The 13,809-nt window shown below is 46.5% G+C and overlaps 1 protein-coding gene across 3 annotated transcripts in view; it reads right to left on the bottom strand.

The window, feature by feature from the left end:
• LOC139276446 (alpha-1,2-mannosyltransferase ALG9-like) overlaps positions 1-13,809 on the bottom strand; it is a 308,641-nt gene that overhangs the window by 184,441 nt on the left and 110,391 nt on the right. For all 3 annotated transcript variants that reach the window (XM_070894450.1, XM_070894449.1, XM_070894452.1), the window contains one exon: positions 7,193-7,315. In XM_070894450.1, the coding sequence (XP_070750551.1) occupies positions 7,193-7,315 (123 nt within the window). The remainder of the gene's footprint in view (positions 1-7,192; positions 7,316-13,809) is intronic.

Below are 13,809 nucleotides of genomic sequence, written 5' to 3'. Positions count from 1 at the left end.
GGGAATCTTGAGAAGGCTATGCCTCCTTTCACCAAAAGGACAGGTACTCGGATAGGAGGCCATTTAGTCAAAACAAGCTTCATCATCATAAGCAGTCCCTCGGAATCGAGGAAGACTTGCTTCCACTCTAAAGATGAGTCCTTTAGGCGGCTGAACAGTCCAATACGAGAACCACAGTCCCCGACACTGGCGGGGCAGATAGTCGTTGAGGGAAGGGTTGGGTGGGACAGGTTTGCCGCACGCTCCTTCCGCTGCCTGCGCTTGTTTTCTGCATGCTCTCGGCGACGAGACTCGAGGTGCTCAGCACCCTCCCGGATGCGCTTCCTCCACTTAGGACAGTCTTTGGCCAGGGACTCCTAGGTGTCGTGGGGATGTTGCACTTTATCAGGGAGGCTTTGAGGGTGTCCCTGTAATGTTTCCTCTGCCCACCTTTGGCTTGTTTGCTGTGAAGGGGTTCAGAGTAGAGCACTTGCTTTGGGAGTCTCGTGTCTGGCATGCGAACAATGTGGCCTGCCCAGTGGAGCTGATCAAGTGTGGTCAGCGCTTCAATGCTGAGGATGTTGGCCTGGTCGAGGACGCTAATGTTGGTGTGTCTGTCCTCCCAGAGGAATCCTTCAAGAAATACCAGTACCAAAATGCAAATATTATATATTGCCATGCAAAAAAATATAAAAAATGAATGATCAACAGTTCCAAGCTTTGTTTCAGTTGCTTTTGTGGTTTTCAGGACAGGCCAGATGCTTCTCCAGAGAATTATAATTTAAGAATTCTAAAAAGGAAGGGAGATCAGCCAGTTGTCGTGGTGCACATTGGTATCAACGACATAGGTAAAAAAAGGGATGAGGTCCTACGAAACGAATTTAAGGAGCTAGGAGCTAAATTAAAAAGTAGGACCTCAAAAGTAGTAATCTCGGGATTGCTACCAGTGCCACGTGCTAGTCAGAGTAGGAATCGCAGGATAGCGCAGATGAATACGTGGCTTGAGCAGTGGTGCAGCATGGAGGGATTCAAATTCCTGGGGCATTGGAACCGGTTCTGGGGGATGTGGGACCAGTACAAACCAGACGGTCTGCACCTGGGCAGGACCGGAACCAATGTCCTAGGGGGAGTGTTTGCTAGTGCTGTTGGGGAGGAGTTAAACTAATATGGCAGGGGGATGGGAACCAATGCAGGGAGACAGAGGGAAACAAAAAGGAGACAAAAGCAAAAGACAAAGGAGATGAGGAAAAGTGGAGGGCAGAGAAACCCAAGGCAAAGAACAAAAATGGCCACTGTACAGCAAAATTCTAAAAGGACAAAGGGTGTTAAAAAAACAAGCCTGAAGGCTTTGTGCCTTAATGCAAGGAGTATCCGTAATAAGGTGGATGAATTAACTGTGCAAATAGATGTTAACAAATATGATGTGATTGGGATTACGGAGACGTGGCTCCAGGATGATCAGGGCTGGGAACTCAACATCCAGGGGTATTCAACATTCAGGAAGGATAGAATAAAAGGAAAAGGAGGTGGGGTAGCATTGCTGGTTAAGGAGGAGATTAATGCAATAGTTAGGAAGGACATTAGCTTGGATGATGTGGAATCTATATGGGTAGAGCTGCAGAACATCAAAGGGCAAAAAACGTTAGTGCGAGTTGTGTACAGACCTCCAAACAGTAGTAGTGATGTTGGGGAGGGCATCAAACATGAAATTAGGGGTGCATGCAATTAAGGTGCAGCAATTATAATGGGTGACTGTAATATGCACAAACTGGAAGCAATACGGTGGAGGAGGATTTCCTGGAGTACATAAGGGATGGTTTTCTGGACCAATATGTCGAGGAACCAACTAGGGGGGAGGCCATCTTAAAACTGGGTGTTGTGTAATGAGAGAGGATTAATTAGCAATCTTGTTGTGCGAGGCCCCTTGGGGAAGAGTGACCATAATATGGTGGAATTCTGCATTAGGATGGAGAATGAAACAGTTAATTCAGAGACCATAGTCCAGAACTTAAAGGCGGCTAACTTTGAAGGTATGAGGTGTGAATTGGCTAGGATAGATTGGCGAATGATACTTAAGGGGTTGACTGTTTTATGGGCAATGGCAGACATTTAGAAACCGCATGGATGAACTACAACAATTGCACATTCCTGTCTGGCGTAAAAATAAAAAAGGGAAGGTGGCTCAACCGTGGCTATCAAGGGAAATCAGGGATAGTATTAAAGCCAAGGAAGTGGCATACAAATTGGCCAGAAATAGCAGCGAACCCGGGGACTGGAAGAAATTTAGAACTCAGCAGAGGAGGACAAAGGGTTTGATTAGGGCAGGGAAAATGGAGTACGAGAAGAAGCTTGCAGGGAACATTAAGATGGATTGCAAAAATTTCTATAGATATGTAAAGAGAAAAAGGTTAGTAAAGACAAACGTAGGTCCCCTGCAGTCAGAATCAGGGGAAGTCATAACGGGGAACAAAGAAATGGCGGACCAATTGAACAAGTACTTTGGTTCGGTATTCACTAAGGACACAAACAACCTTCCGGATATAAAAGGGGTCGGAGAGTCTAGTAAGGAGGAGGAACTGAGGGAAATCCTTATTAGTCGGGAAATTGTGTTGGGGAAATTGATGGGATTGAAGGCCGATAAATCCCCAGGGCCTGATGGACTGCATCCCAGAGTACTTAAGGAGGTGGCCTTGGAAATAGCAGATGCATTGGCAGTCATTTTCCAACATTCCACTGACACTCGATCAGTTCCTTTAAAAAAGGAGGGAGAGATATAACAGGGAATTAGACCGGTCAGCCTGACATCGGTAGTGGGTAAAATTATGGAATCAATTATTAAGGATGTCATAGCAGTGCATTTGGAAAGAGGTGACATGATAGGTCCAAGTCAGCATGGATTTGTGAAAGGGAAATCATGCTTGACAAATCTTCTGGAATTTTTTGAGGATGTTTCCAGTAGAGTGGACAAGGGAGAACCAGTTGATGTGGTATATTTGGACTTTCAGAAGGCTTTCGACAAGATCCCACACAAGAGATTAATGTGCAAAGTTAAAGCACATGGGATTGGGGGTAGTGTGCTGACGTGGATTGAGAACTGGTTGTCAGACAGGAAGCAAAGAGTAGGAGTAAATGGGGACTTTTCAGAATGGCAGGCAGTGACTAGTGGGGTACCGCAAGGTTCTGTGCTGGGGCCCCAGCTGTTTACACTGTACATTAATGATTTAGACGAGGGGATTAAATGTAGTATCTCCAAATTTGTGGATGATACTAAATTGGGTGGCAGTGTGAGCTGTGAGGAGGATGCTATGAGGCTGCAGAGCGACTTGGATAGGTTAGGTGAGTGGACAAATGCATGGCAGATGAAGTATAATGTGGATAAATGTGAGGTTATCCACTTTGGTGGTAAAAACAGAGAGACAGACTCTGAATGGTGGCAGATTAGGAAAAGGGAAGGTGCAACGAGACCTGGGTGTCATGGTACATCAGTCATTGAAGGTTGGCATGCAGGTGCAGCAGGCGGTTAAGAAAGCAAATGGCATGTTGGCCTTCATAGCGAGGGGATTTGTGTACAGGGGCAGGGAGGTGTTGCTACAGTTGTACAGGCCTTGGTGAGGCCACACCTGGAGTATTGTGTACAGTTTTGGTCTCCTAACCTGAGGAAGGACATTCTTGCTATTGAGGGAGTGCAGCGAAGGTTCACCAGACTGATTCCCGGGACTGACCTATCAAGAAAGACTGGATCAACTGGGCTTGTATTCACTGGAGTTCAGAAGAATGAGAGGGGACCTCATAGAAACGTTTAAAATTCTGACGGGGCTAGACAGGTTAGATGCAGGAACAATGTTCCCAATGTTGGGGAAGTCCAGAACCAGGGGACACAGTCTAAGGATAAGGGGTAAGCCATTTAGGACCGAGATGAGGAGAAACTTCTTCACCCAGAGAGTGGTGAACCTGTGGAATTCTCTACCACAGAAAGTTGATGAGGCCAATTCATTAAATATATTCAAAAAGGAGTTAGATGAAGTCCTTACTACTAGGGGGATCAAGGGGTATGGCGAGAAAGCAGGAATGGGGTACTGAAGTTGCATGTTCAGCCATGAACTCATTGAATGGCGGTGCAGGCTCGAAGGGCCTAATGGCCTACTCCTGCACCTATTTTCTATGTTTCTATGTTAAGAAACTCCAACAGGCATCTCCCTGCACTTCTCATGAGCGCCTCTTAGTGGCTGGTTCAAGAATAGCATCGACAAGCAACCAGGAAGCATTGCTTACTCAGATTGGTGTCGTGCAGGTGGGGAGGTCAGATGGGAAATCAGCAAAATAATGTTTTTTTTAATAAAAGGAGAGCAAATAAACACACAAATTCTAGGCTGGAACCTCCATTATCCACCAGGATGGAGGCCCACCTACCAACCATCAGCTGTGGATACTGATAACTCATGGTTAACCGAGAGTCTAACATGTTTTAAGAACATCAGAAATAGGAGCAGGAGTAGGCCCTACGGCCCCTCGAGCCTGCTCCACCAGTCAATAAGATCATGGCTGATCATCGACCTCAACTCCCATTGATCTCCATATCCCTTGATTTCCCTGGACTCCAAAAATCTATCTATCTCAGCCTTGAATATACACACTCTGCCTCCACAGCCCTCTGGGGTAGAGAATTCCAAAGATTCACCACCCTCTGAGTAAAGAAATTTCTCCTCATCTCAGTCTTAAATGGCCGACCTCTTATCCTGAGACCGTGACCCCTTGTTCTCGACTCCCCATCCAGGAGAAACAACCTCTCAGCATCTACCATGCCAATCCCCTTCAGAATCTTGTATGTTTCCATGAGATCACCTCTCATTCTTCTAAACTCCAGAGAGTATAGGCCCAATCTACACAACCTCTCGTCATAAGACAGCCATCTCATCCCAGGAATCAATCTAGTGAACCTGCATTGTACCGCCTCTATGGCAAGTATATCCTTCCTTAGATAAGGCGGCCAAAACTTTGCAAAGTACTCCAGGTGTGGTCTCACCAAGGCCCTGTTTTGCTCTTACAGCATTTGCAGGATCAGAGATATGATTCAGGCTCTTGACGTAGTTCAGCTGCAAACATTAAACCGAGCCCCCGCCTGCACACTGCCAATGCGACAAGTTCAGTGGGTTTTTAATACAAGGGCTGAGATGAGGAGAAATTTCTTCACTCAAGAGGATGGTGAATCTTTGGAATCCGCTACCCCAGAGGGCTGTGTATTCTCAGTCGTTGAGTATATTCAAGGTTGAGGTTAATAGAATTTTAGGCACGAAGGGAATCCAGGGATATGGGGATCGGGCGGAAAAGCAAAGTTGAGGTAGAAGATCAGCCATGATCTTATTGAATGGCAGAGCAGGCTAGAGGGGTCGTCTATGTTCCCTGTAATATTTTGGGGGGCATGGTCCCTTTAAAGTGGCTGCGCAGCCCATTCAAGTGTTCACACGCGAGCGGAAATGCCAGTGAGCGACCACGCAGCTGAAACAACTTGCATTTATATAGCGCCTTTAACATAGTGACATGTCCCGTGGCACTTCACAGGAGTATTATGAGATTTTAAAATTTGACACCCGAGTTGCAGAAGTAGAAATTAGCACAGGTGACCAAAAGCTTGGTTTTAAGGAGTGTCTTGAAGGAGGAAAGAGAGGTAGAGAGGCGGTGAGGTTTAGGCGGGGAGCTCCAGAGCTTGGGGCCCAGGCAACTGAAGGCATGGCCACCGATGGTTGAGCGATTATAATCAGGAATGGACAAGAGGGCAGAATTAGAGGAGCGCAGACATCTCGGGGGGTTGTGGGACTGGAGGCGATTACAGAGATCGGGAGGGGCGCGGACCATGGAGGGATTTGAAAATAAGGATGAGAATTTTCAAGGGAACATTGGCTTCCCCCTCCTCCTAGTTCCCAAGTTACATTTGGATTTTCGGTGTTGAACTATTTGCAGCCCCACTTCAGCAAACGATTGCGTTGTTTTCATCTTTCACTTGATATTTAACAACTCACACTGGATCAAAGCAACATCTGCCAAACCCAACATAGATCGGCAATGGGAGATTTAAAACGTCGGTATGTTCTAGGCCTGTCTCACTGCAGTTCAAGACCAGGGTCACCGACTGCCGTTGTTGTAAAGGAGATAGTAAAAAAAAACATTTATGTTCGGTTAAATAGTGACATTTCGGCACTGAAAATTATTCACATTTTTTTCCCACACCCCACAAAGATTAAAAAAAAGAATATTTGAAGAAGTTAAGAAAGTAGGTTTTGATTAAATTTGCCTAAAGAATGCTTTCCTGTGCTGTGCTCACTCACATACGAATGCTGAAGGTAAACCACTAGCACCCCCTAGTGGGTGATATTATATAAATCTCATTGCCAAGTCTCCCTCTTTGTCTTGCGCCCGACGGTATATGAAATGTAAAGAGAACAAGGCCAACTAAGACAGCAGTAATCAAAAAAATTAAACTCCATTTCAAAGTGAAAAGCAAATACCCTTATTTGGGGAACTGAGCTATTTAAGACCCAGTGGGGCCGAAATTCCCCCCCCACCCACCCCAAATTTAAGCGCACTTACTGATTTAGAAGTTTTTTTCTACACCCCAATCCACGGGGCGGGTTTTGCTCCGATATTCAGGTCTTTGTTCTATATTTCTGGTCGGGGCGGGGTGGGGGGGGGGGGGGAAGAGCCCTTGCAGTGGGTCGGTCCCCCCCCAACGAGTCGTCAGCGCGCGCTGACACGTCCCACGTCCCCCCCCCTTCAGTTAAAGGGGAGGGCCGCTGCGAACTCGAGCGGTTTAGTTAGGCCCACTGGGATACCGGGGAGGGTTTTGACCGGGCCAGCGGCCTGGCGCCCAAGAAGGGGCGCAGGGCTGCCTGCCTGTTTGTTGGCGGCCCGGCCGAACCCCGTGGGCATCTCCGTCGGGGCAACCTCGGAGTTGGGCCGACAATTAAAACAAAATGGAGGCACCCGGCCGAGCGCCCTACCCTTTAAGGGTGGAGGCACCGTCCAGCCACACACGGGGAAAGCGGTCAATGGATGAACTGGTAATGTGTAGTGTGATTGTTAAACCTTTCTTAATCAACCAACTAGTTCTTAATAGCAATGCGTTCTTAAGCAAAGAGCCCATGAAGCAAATACATTACACAAAGCAACACAATGATTTTCTGCAAGAGCTCTGGTTATAATTGAGTTAGTCGCTTACCATTGAATCGTTGGAGCAGGAACTCCATGAGGCTGGTTAGAGGCAGGGCACAGAGAGCCAAAACGAAAACCACATTGAAATTCAAGCACCCATTGATGAAGTAGAATGGCCAGGGTTCTGTCCCTGAAAGGAAGGCAAGAGAGAACAGTTAATGTCCCATAACTCAGCTGATTAAATTGCAACATAGCAAGCTGACATGGCCTTCATTCCTGTATTTCCATTTCACTGCTGAATTATACAGTTATATATTGGTAGTCTGTCATATCCGACAAAGACGTTGATGTGCTAATCATCAATGGCATGTGTCTTCAAGTGGCTGTATAGGCCAATTCTGGATGCACATAGTCTCTTGCACGTCGGACAAGGGAAGTTCGATGTGCTTGATGCTGACAGTACTGCCACCTGGTGTCGTCTATCTCTAGTGTCCCGCAGGCTTTGACATCGACTTTCCTCGAAGGTCTGGCAGGCAGTCTCGTGAGGGTTTGCCACTGGAGTTTATTAGCTGCTGTATTCTCGAGGTCCTTTGGTCGGATGCCACAGTACTGGAGGTTAGCCTTGATGCAATCTTTGTAGCACTTGCGGGGGCGCCCCTGGTGTCTTTGGCCTTCACAAAGCTCGCCGTGAAGAAGCTGACGAGAGATCCTTGACTCATCCATGCGGATGACATGTCCAGCCCACCGGAACTGGGCTCGATGCTAGTTGATTGTGTTCTCTCCAGAACCTCAAAGTTTGACACCCAGTCTTGCCAGCGTATGTGGAGTATAGATCTGAGACTGCACATATGGAAAGCTTCCAACTTTTCGATGTGACGCCTGTGTCCACGTCTCACATCCATAAAGGAGAGATGAGAGAACGACTGCTCTATACAGTGACTACACTTCAAAAGTACTTCATTGCCTGTAAAGCACTTTGGGAAGTCCTACGGTTTTGAAAGGCGCTATATGAATGCAAGTCTTTATCTGCATGATAGTTACAGATTTATTTTTGTGACAGTAAAGTAACCGAGCCATAAAGAACAGTAATTCCCAGGCTCTGTCCCCATCTGTGCCAAATTAGTTCATCATGGAAGGAAGGATTTTCACCCAATGAAGAACCTGCAGTTGTATAGCAACTCTCACGTCTCAGGATGTCCCAAGCTCTTGCCAGTTCGCCGGCCAGGCTTCCTCGTCAGGGCTAAGGTAGACTCCCAGATATCGGTTGATGTGTTGGCAAACAGCAATATTCCACAGGGAGCAATGCAATAAATGAGCAAGTAAGCTGTAGTAGCGATGTGGATGGAGGTGTAAATGTTGGCCTGGACGCTGAGGGGACTCCTGTTATTAATCAATTAGTGCGAGGGAACATAGGAACAGGAATAGGCCATTGGGCCCCTCAAGCCTGTCCCGCCATTCATGGCTGATCTGCGACCTAACTCTGCCTTTGCCCCATATCCCTGAATAGTCTTGGTTATCAAAAAGCTATCAATCTCAGATTTACGGAATTTGCGGAACAGAGTTCCAAACTTCTACCACCCGGTGTGTGTAGAAATGTTTCCTAACTTCACTCCTGAAAGGTCTGGCTCTAATTTTTAGATTGTGCCCCCTAGTCTTGACTCCCCAAACAGTGGGAATAGTTTCTCTCTGTCAACCCTATCTGTTCCCCTGAATATCCTGAAAACTTTGATCATATCACCCCATAACCTTCTAAATTCTAAGGACTAAAACTCCAGTTTGTGTAATCTCACCTCGTAACTTAACCCTTGGGTCCGGGTATCATTCTGTTAAATCCACGCTGCACTCCCTCCAAGGTCAATATATTCTCCCTAAGGTGTCCAGAACTGCTCACAGTGCTCCAAGTGTGGTCTAACAAATGCTCTGTATCGCTGCAGCATAACTTGACAGAAGGTCGTGGGTTCAAGTCCCACTCCAGGGACTTGAGCTCATAAATCTAGGCTGACACTCCAGTGCAGTGCTGAGGGAGTGCTGCACTGTCGGAGGTGCCGTCTTTCGGATGAGACGTTAAACCGAGGCCCTGTCTGCTCTCTCAGGTGGATGTAAAAGATCCCATGGCACTATTTCAAAGAAGAGCAGGGGAGTTATCACCAGTGTCCTGGGCCAATATTTATCCCTCAATCAACATCACTAATCTGGTCATTATCACATTGTCGTTTGTGGGAGCTTGCTATGCGCAAACTGGTTTGCAGCATTTTCCACATTACAACAGTGACTAAAAAGTACTTCATTGGCTGTAAAGCACTTTGAGACATCCAGTGGTCGTGAAAGGTGCTATATAAATCCAAGTCTTTCTTTCTTCTACCCCTTTGTATTCTAGGGGATCTTTAAAGTCCATCAAAGCAGTTTAACATCTCAAGTGAAAGACAAATAGTTTTACTTTAAACAAACATTTGTATCTAGTCTGCATTGAGATTTTTTTTTAAAAGAGACTGCAGTTTTGAATGAACCAACAAATTAGACTTAAACATTGTGTTAGACTAGGTGTTACCCACAATTCGGCGAGAGATTGCTCATCACTTAGAAAGCAGCACTATCACTACTTCTGGGACTTTTTAAGGTAAATTGTGTAGCAGATCACAGTACATACAACAATTACAGAAATATGCAGGCTGGAGTGTCATGTCAGATTCCAATCATTGCGTCATGACAACATTCACGTATTCTGTGCTCTCTCCCCCCAGTGCCAATGCTCTCTCTTCCCCTGCTCCCACCCGACCCCCCTCCCATCCCACTTCTACCAAAGTCTGGCGGCAAACAGATTGGATCAGGAACCCACTATCCTCAACGCAGTTCTTGTCGCTAGGTCCAGTGGGAGTTCTCACATGAAGAATCCCGGTCTATAGCAGAGAGACGCTGGGATCAGAGACAGGCAATGCTTTGATGATCGCAAATCCCCAGTCCAGTCAACTCACAGCCAGGGGAGTGGGGGGGGGTGGGGAGGAGAAGATCATTAGATGGAAATAAGGGGGTTAAATGGATAAAAAAAAGACTTGCATTTATATAGCGCCTTTCATGACCACTGGACATCTTAAAGCACTTTACAGCCAATGAAATATTTTTGGAGTGTAGTCACTGTTGTAATGTGGGAAATGCAGCAGCCAACTTGCGCACAGCAAGCTCCCACAAACAGCAATGTGCTAATGACCAGATAATCTGTTTTATGTTATGTTGGTTTGAGGGATAATTATTGGCCAGGACACCGAGAATAACTCCACTCCTCTTCTTCGAAATAGTGCCACGGGATCTTTTACGTCCACCTGAGAGGGGCCTTGGCTTAACAAAAGACGGCATCTCCGACAGTGCAGCGCTCCCTCAACACTGCACTGGAGTGTCAGCCTAGATTTTTTTTGTGCTCAAGTCTGTGGACCCACAACTTTCTGACTCAGAGGCAAGAGTAAGCAAACGTGATGGGGGATTTTAAATAATAATGTTCAAGTCTTCATTTCAAGAATCCAATATTCCTTCCAGTCTATTAGTAACTTTGAGACCACTAATCATATTCTCCTTTCACGCTTATAAAGTGATTTTAAGATGGTTTCAAAATGGGTCCCAAGAGATCGTACTTTTTCCCCGGCTTAGCACTTGCTCTCTCACGAGCGTCATTATAAAAATGTTTCTGTTAGTCATGCTCCTCTCAAGCTGCAATGACTGGAATGGGAGCTATTTTCAGTAACAAGGATCTTAACTCTGAGGGAGAGAGTCAGTCACTGATGTCTTGCTGCCGTGTGAATTTCTCAATTATTCTTCTTTGTTAAAATCCAAAATAAAAACAGAAAACACCATCTGTCACCCCAACTGAGGCATCCACAGAATTCGTCTCTCTTTCCGATGCTGTCTGCCCGGTTGCGCATCTTCTGCTTTTGCATAAAGGTCATTTTGAGCCAAGCATGAGTGATCCTCCCCCTCCTCCAGCAATAGCGCACCATTGCTACACAGAGTGTACTCCCCACAGGATGAACGACAGCACCTCCCAAACCCGCAACCTTCACCAACTAGGACAAGAGCAGCAGGTGCACGGGAACACCATCACCTCCAAGCCACGCACCACCTTGACTTGGACAGATATCACCATTCCTGCAGTGTCGCTGGGTCAAAGTCCTGGAGCTCTCTACCTAACAGTACTGTTCGAGATTGCAGCAGTTCAAGGTGGCAGATCGCCACCACCTTCTCAAGGGCAAGTAGGGTTGGGCAATAAATGGCAGTCTTGCCAGCGACACCCATATCCAAGAATACATTTTTTTTTAAAAACATAGGTTAACTGTAAAAGTGTAATAATTTCATGCAAATATATTTAAATTAATAGTAATTAAAAATAGGAAAGTGTAGAATATCTTTTTGAATGGGACCAATTTTAGGAAGTGTTTTGAGCAAGACAGAAAGAATGTGTAGCTCCTCATTCACTGAGGTGCTATCAGTCCATTGAGGTAGTTTTCAGCGAGTGATAGAAAGTGTATGGTATGATAGAAGACACGCACTACCCCAGTAACAACACCAAGCTTACAGCAACCCTTACTGCACCAGTGTGACATTTCCAACTCCGCTAAGCAACGTTGGTGTAAAGGAAAAAAAGAGAGATTATCTGGTCATTATCACGTTGCTGTTGGTGGGAGCTTGCTTATGCAAATTTCCCACATTACAACAGTGACTCCACTCCAAAAACGCACTTCATTAGCTGTAAAGCGCTTTGAGACATCTGGTGGTCGTGAAAGGCGCTATATAAATCCAAGTCATTTTTTTTTAAATCAATGAAAAATTTCAAGGCAATGTTTATTAACACTATGCCAATTATACAATTGAGACAACTCTAAATCACCTTACTGTGAAAGTCTCCGTTCTCTCCACTCCAGAGTTAGAGATTTTTAAAAATATATTTTCTAAATTGGGTTTTTGATTTTATGAGAAATCACCTTTAAGCCTCTGAAGTGCTCGCAATTGCATTTCCCTGGCAGATTTAGGACCAATGTCAGGAGACTTTATCTCATGCAAAGAGTGATTAGCACATAAAATAAATTTCCAGATAGGGCCATGAAGGCCAAACAATTGGAAGAATGTTAAGAGATAATTGGATGCTGTGGTCGGGAATGACGGACTAGCAGGGTTGAATGTTCTTGTTTCTTGCTCATCTGTAACTATTTTGCAAACTATGCAATGTCAACCTATTTGGCCTCCCAACATGCAGTAGTCAATAAATCTGTATTCAAGGTTCCTGCAATTTTCTTTTCTCTTCACATGTTATCTTCCCTTCTCTGCCCACCTAACGTGAAGGCAGCAACTCATGCTTCGGTATGATTGACAGGATCTTGGGTTCTCTCCAAATTCCATACATGGAAGTGTCATCATCATAGGCTGTCCCTCGAAATCGAGGAAGACTTGCTTCCATTCTAAAACTGAGTTCTCAGGTGGCTGTACAGTCCAGTACGGGATTTACAGTCTTTGTCACAGGTGGGGCAGACAGTGGTTGAAGGAAAGGGTGGGTGGGGAGTCTGGTTTGCCGCACGCTCCTTCCACTGTCTGCACTTGGTTTCTGCATGATCTCGGCGATGAGACTCGAGGTGCTCAGCGCCTTCCCGGATGCTCTTCCTCCACTTTGGGCGGTCTTGGGCCAGGGATTCCTAGTTATCGGTGGGGATGTTGCACTTTATCAAGGTGGCTTTGAGGGTGTCCTTGAAACGTTTACTTTGCCTACCTGGGACTCGCTTGCCATGTAGGAGTTCCGAGTAGAGCGCTTGCTTAGGGAGTCTCGTGTCGGGCATGTGGACGATGTGGCCCGCCCAACGAAGCTGGTCGAGTGTGGTCAGTGCTTCGATGCTGGGAATGTTGGCCTGAGCGAGAACACGGATGTTGGTGCATCTATTCTCCCAGTGGATTTGCAGGATTTTACGAAGGCAGTGCTGGTGGTACTTCTCCAGCGCTTTGAGGTGTCTGCTGTATATGGTCCACGTCTCAGCCATTTAAGAGGGCCTGTAGACCATGAGCTTGGTGCCAGATTTCAGATCCTGGTCTTCAAACATTCTCTTCCTCCGGCAACCGAAGGCTGCACTGGTGCACTGGAGACGGTGTTGGACCTCGTCATCGATGTTCGCCCTTGCTGATAGTAGGCTCCCGAGGTATGGAAAATGGTCCACGTTGTCCAAGGCTGCGCTGTGGATCTTGATGACCGAGTGGCAGTGCTGTGTGGTGAGGTCAGGTTGGTGGAGGATCTTTGTCTTACGGATGTTTAGTGTAAGGCCCATGCTTTCGTACGCCTCGATGAAGGTGTTGACGATGGCTTGGAGTTCGGCTCGAGTGTGCGCAGATGCAAGCGTCGTCTGTGTAAAGTAGTTCAATGACAGAGGATGGGATGACCTTGGATCTAGCCTGGAGGCAGCGGAGGTTGAACAGGTTTCCACTGGTTCTATAGTTTAGTTCCACTCCAGCAGGGAACTTGTTGAGCGTGAGATGGAGCATTGCAGCGAGGAAGACCGAGAAGGGGGTTGACGCGATGACGCAGCCCTGCTTGACCCCGGTCCGGACGTGTATTGGGTCCGTGATGGAGCCGTTGGTCAGGAGCACAGCTTGCATGTCATCGTGGAGCAAGCGGAGGATGGTAACAAACTTTTGGAGGCAGCCAAAACGGAGGAGGAC

The sequence above is a fragment of the Pristiophorus japonicus genome, chromosome 11 (genome assembly GCF_044704955.1).
Source record: "Pristiophorus japonicus isolate sPriJap1 chromosome 11, sPriJap1.hap1, whole genome shotgun sequence".
Lineage (NCBI taxonomy): Eukaryota > Metazoa > Chordata > Chondrichthyes > Pristiophoridae > Pristiophorus > Pristiophorus japonicus.
Note: the sequence above shows the minus strand (reverse complement) of the source record. Positions and strands in the feature narration are given on the sequence as shown.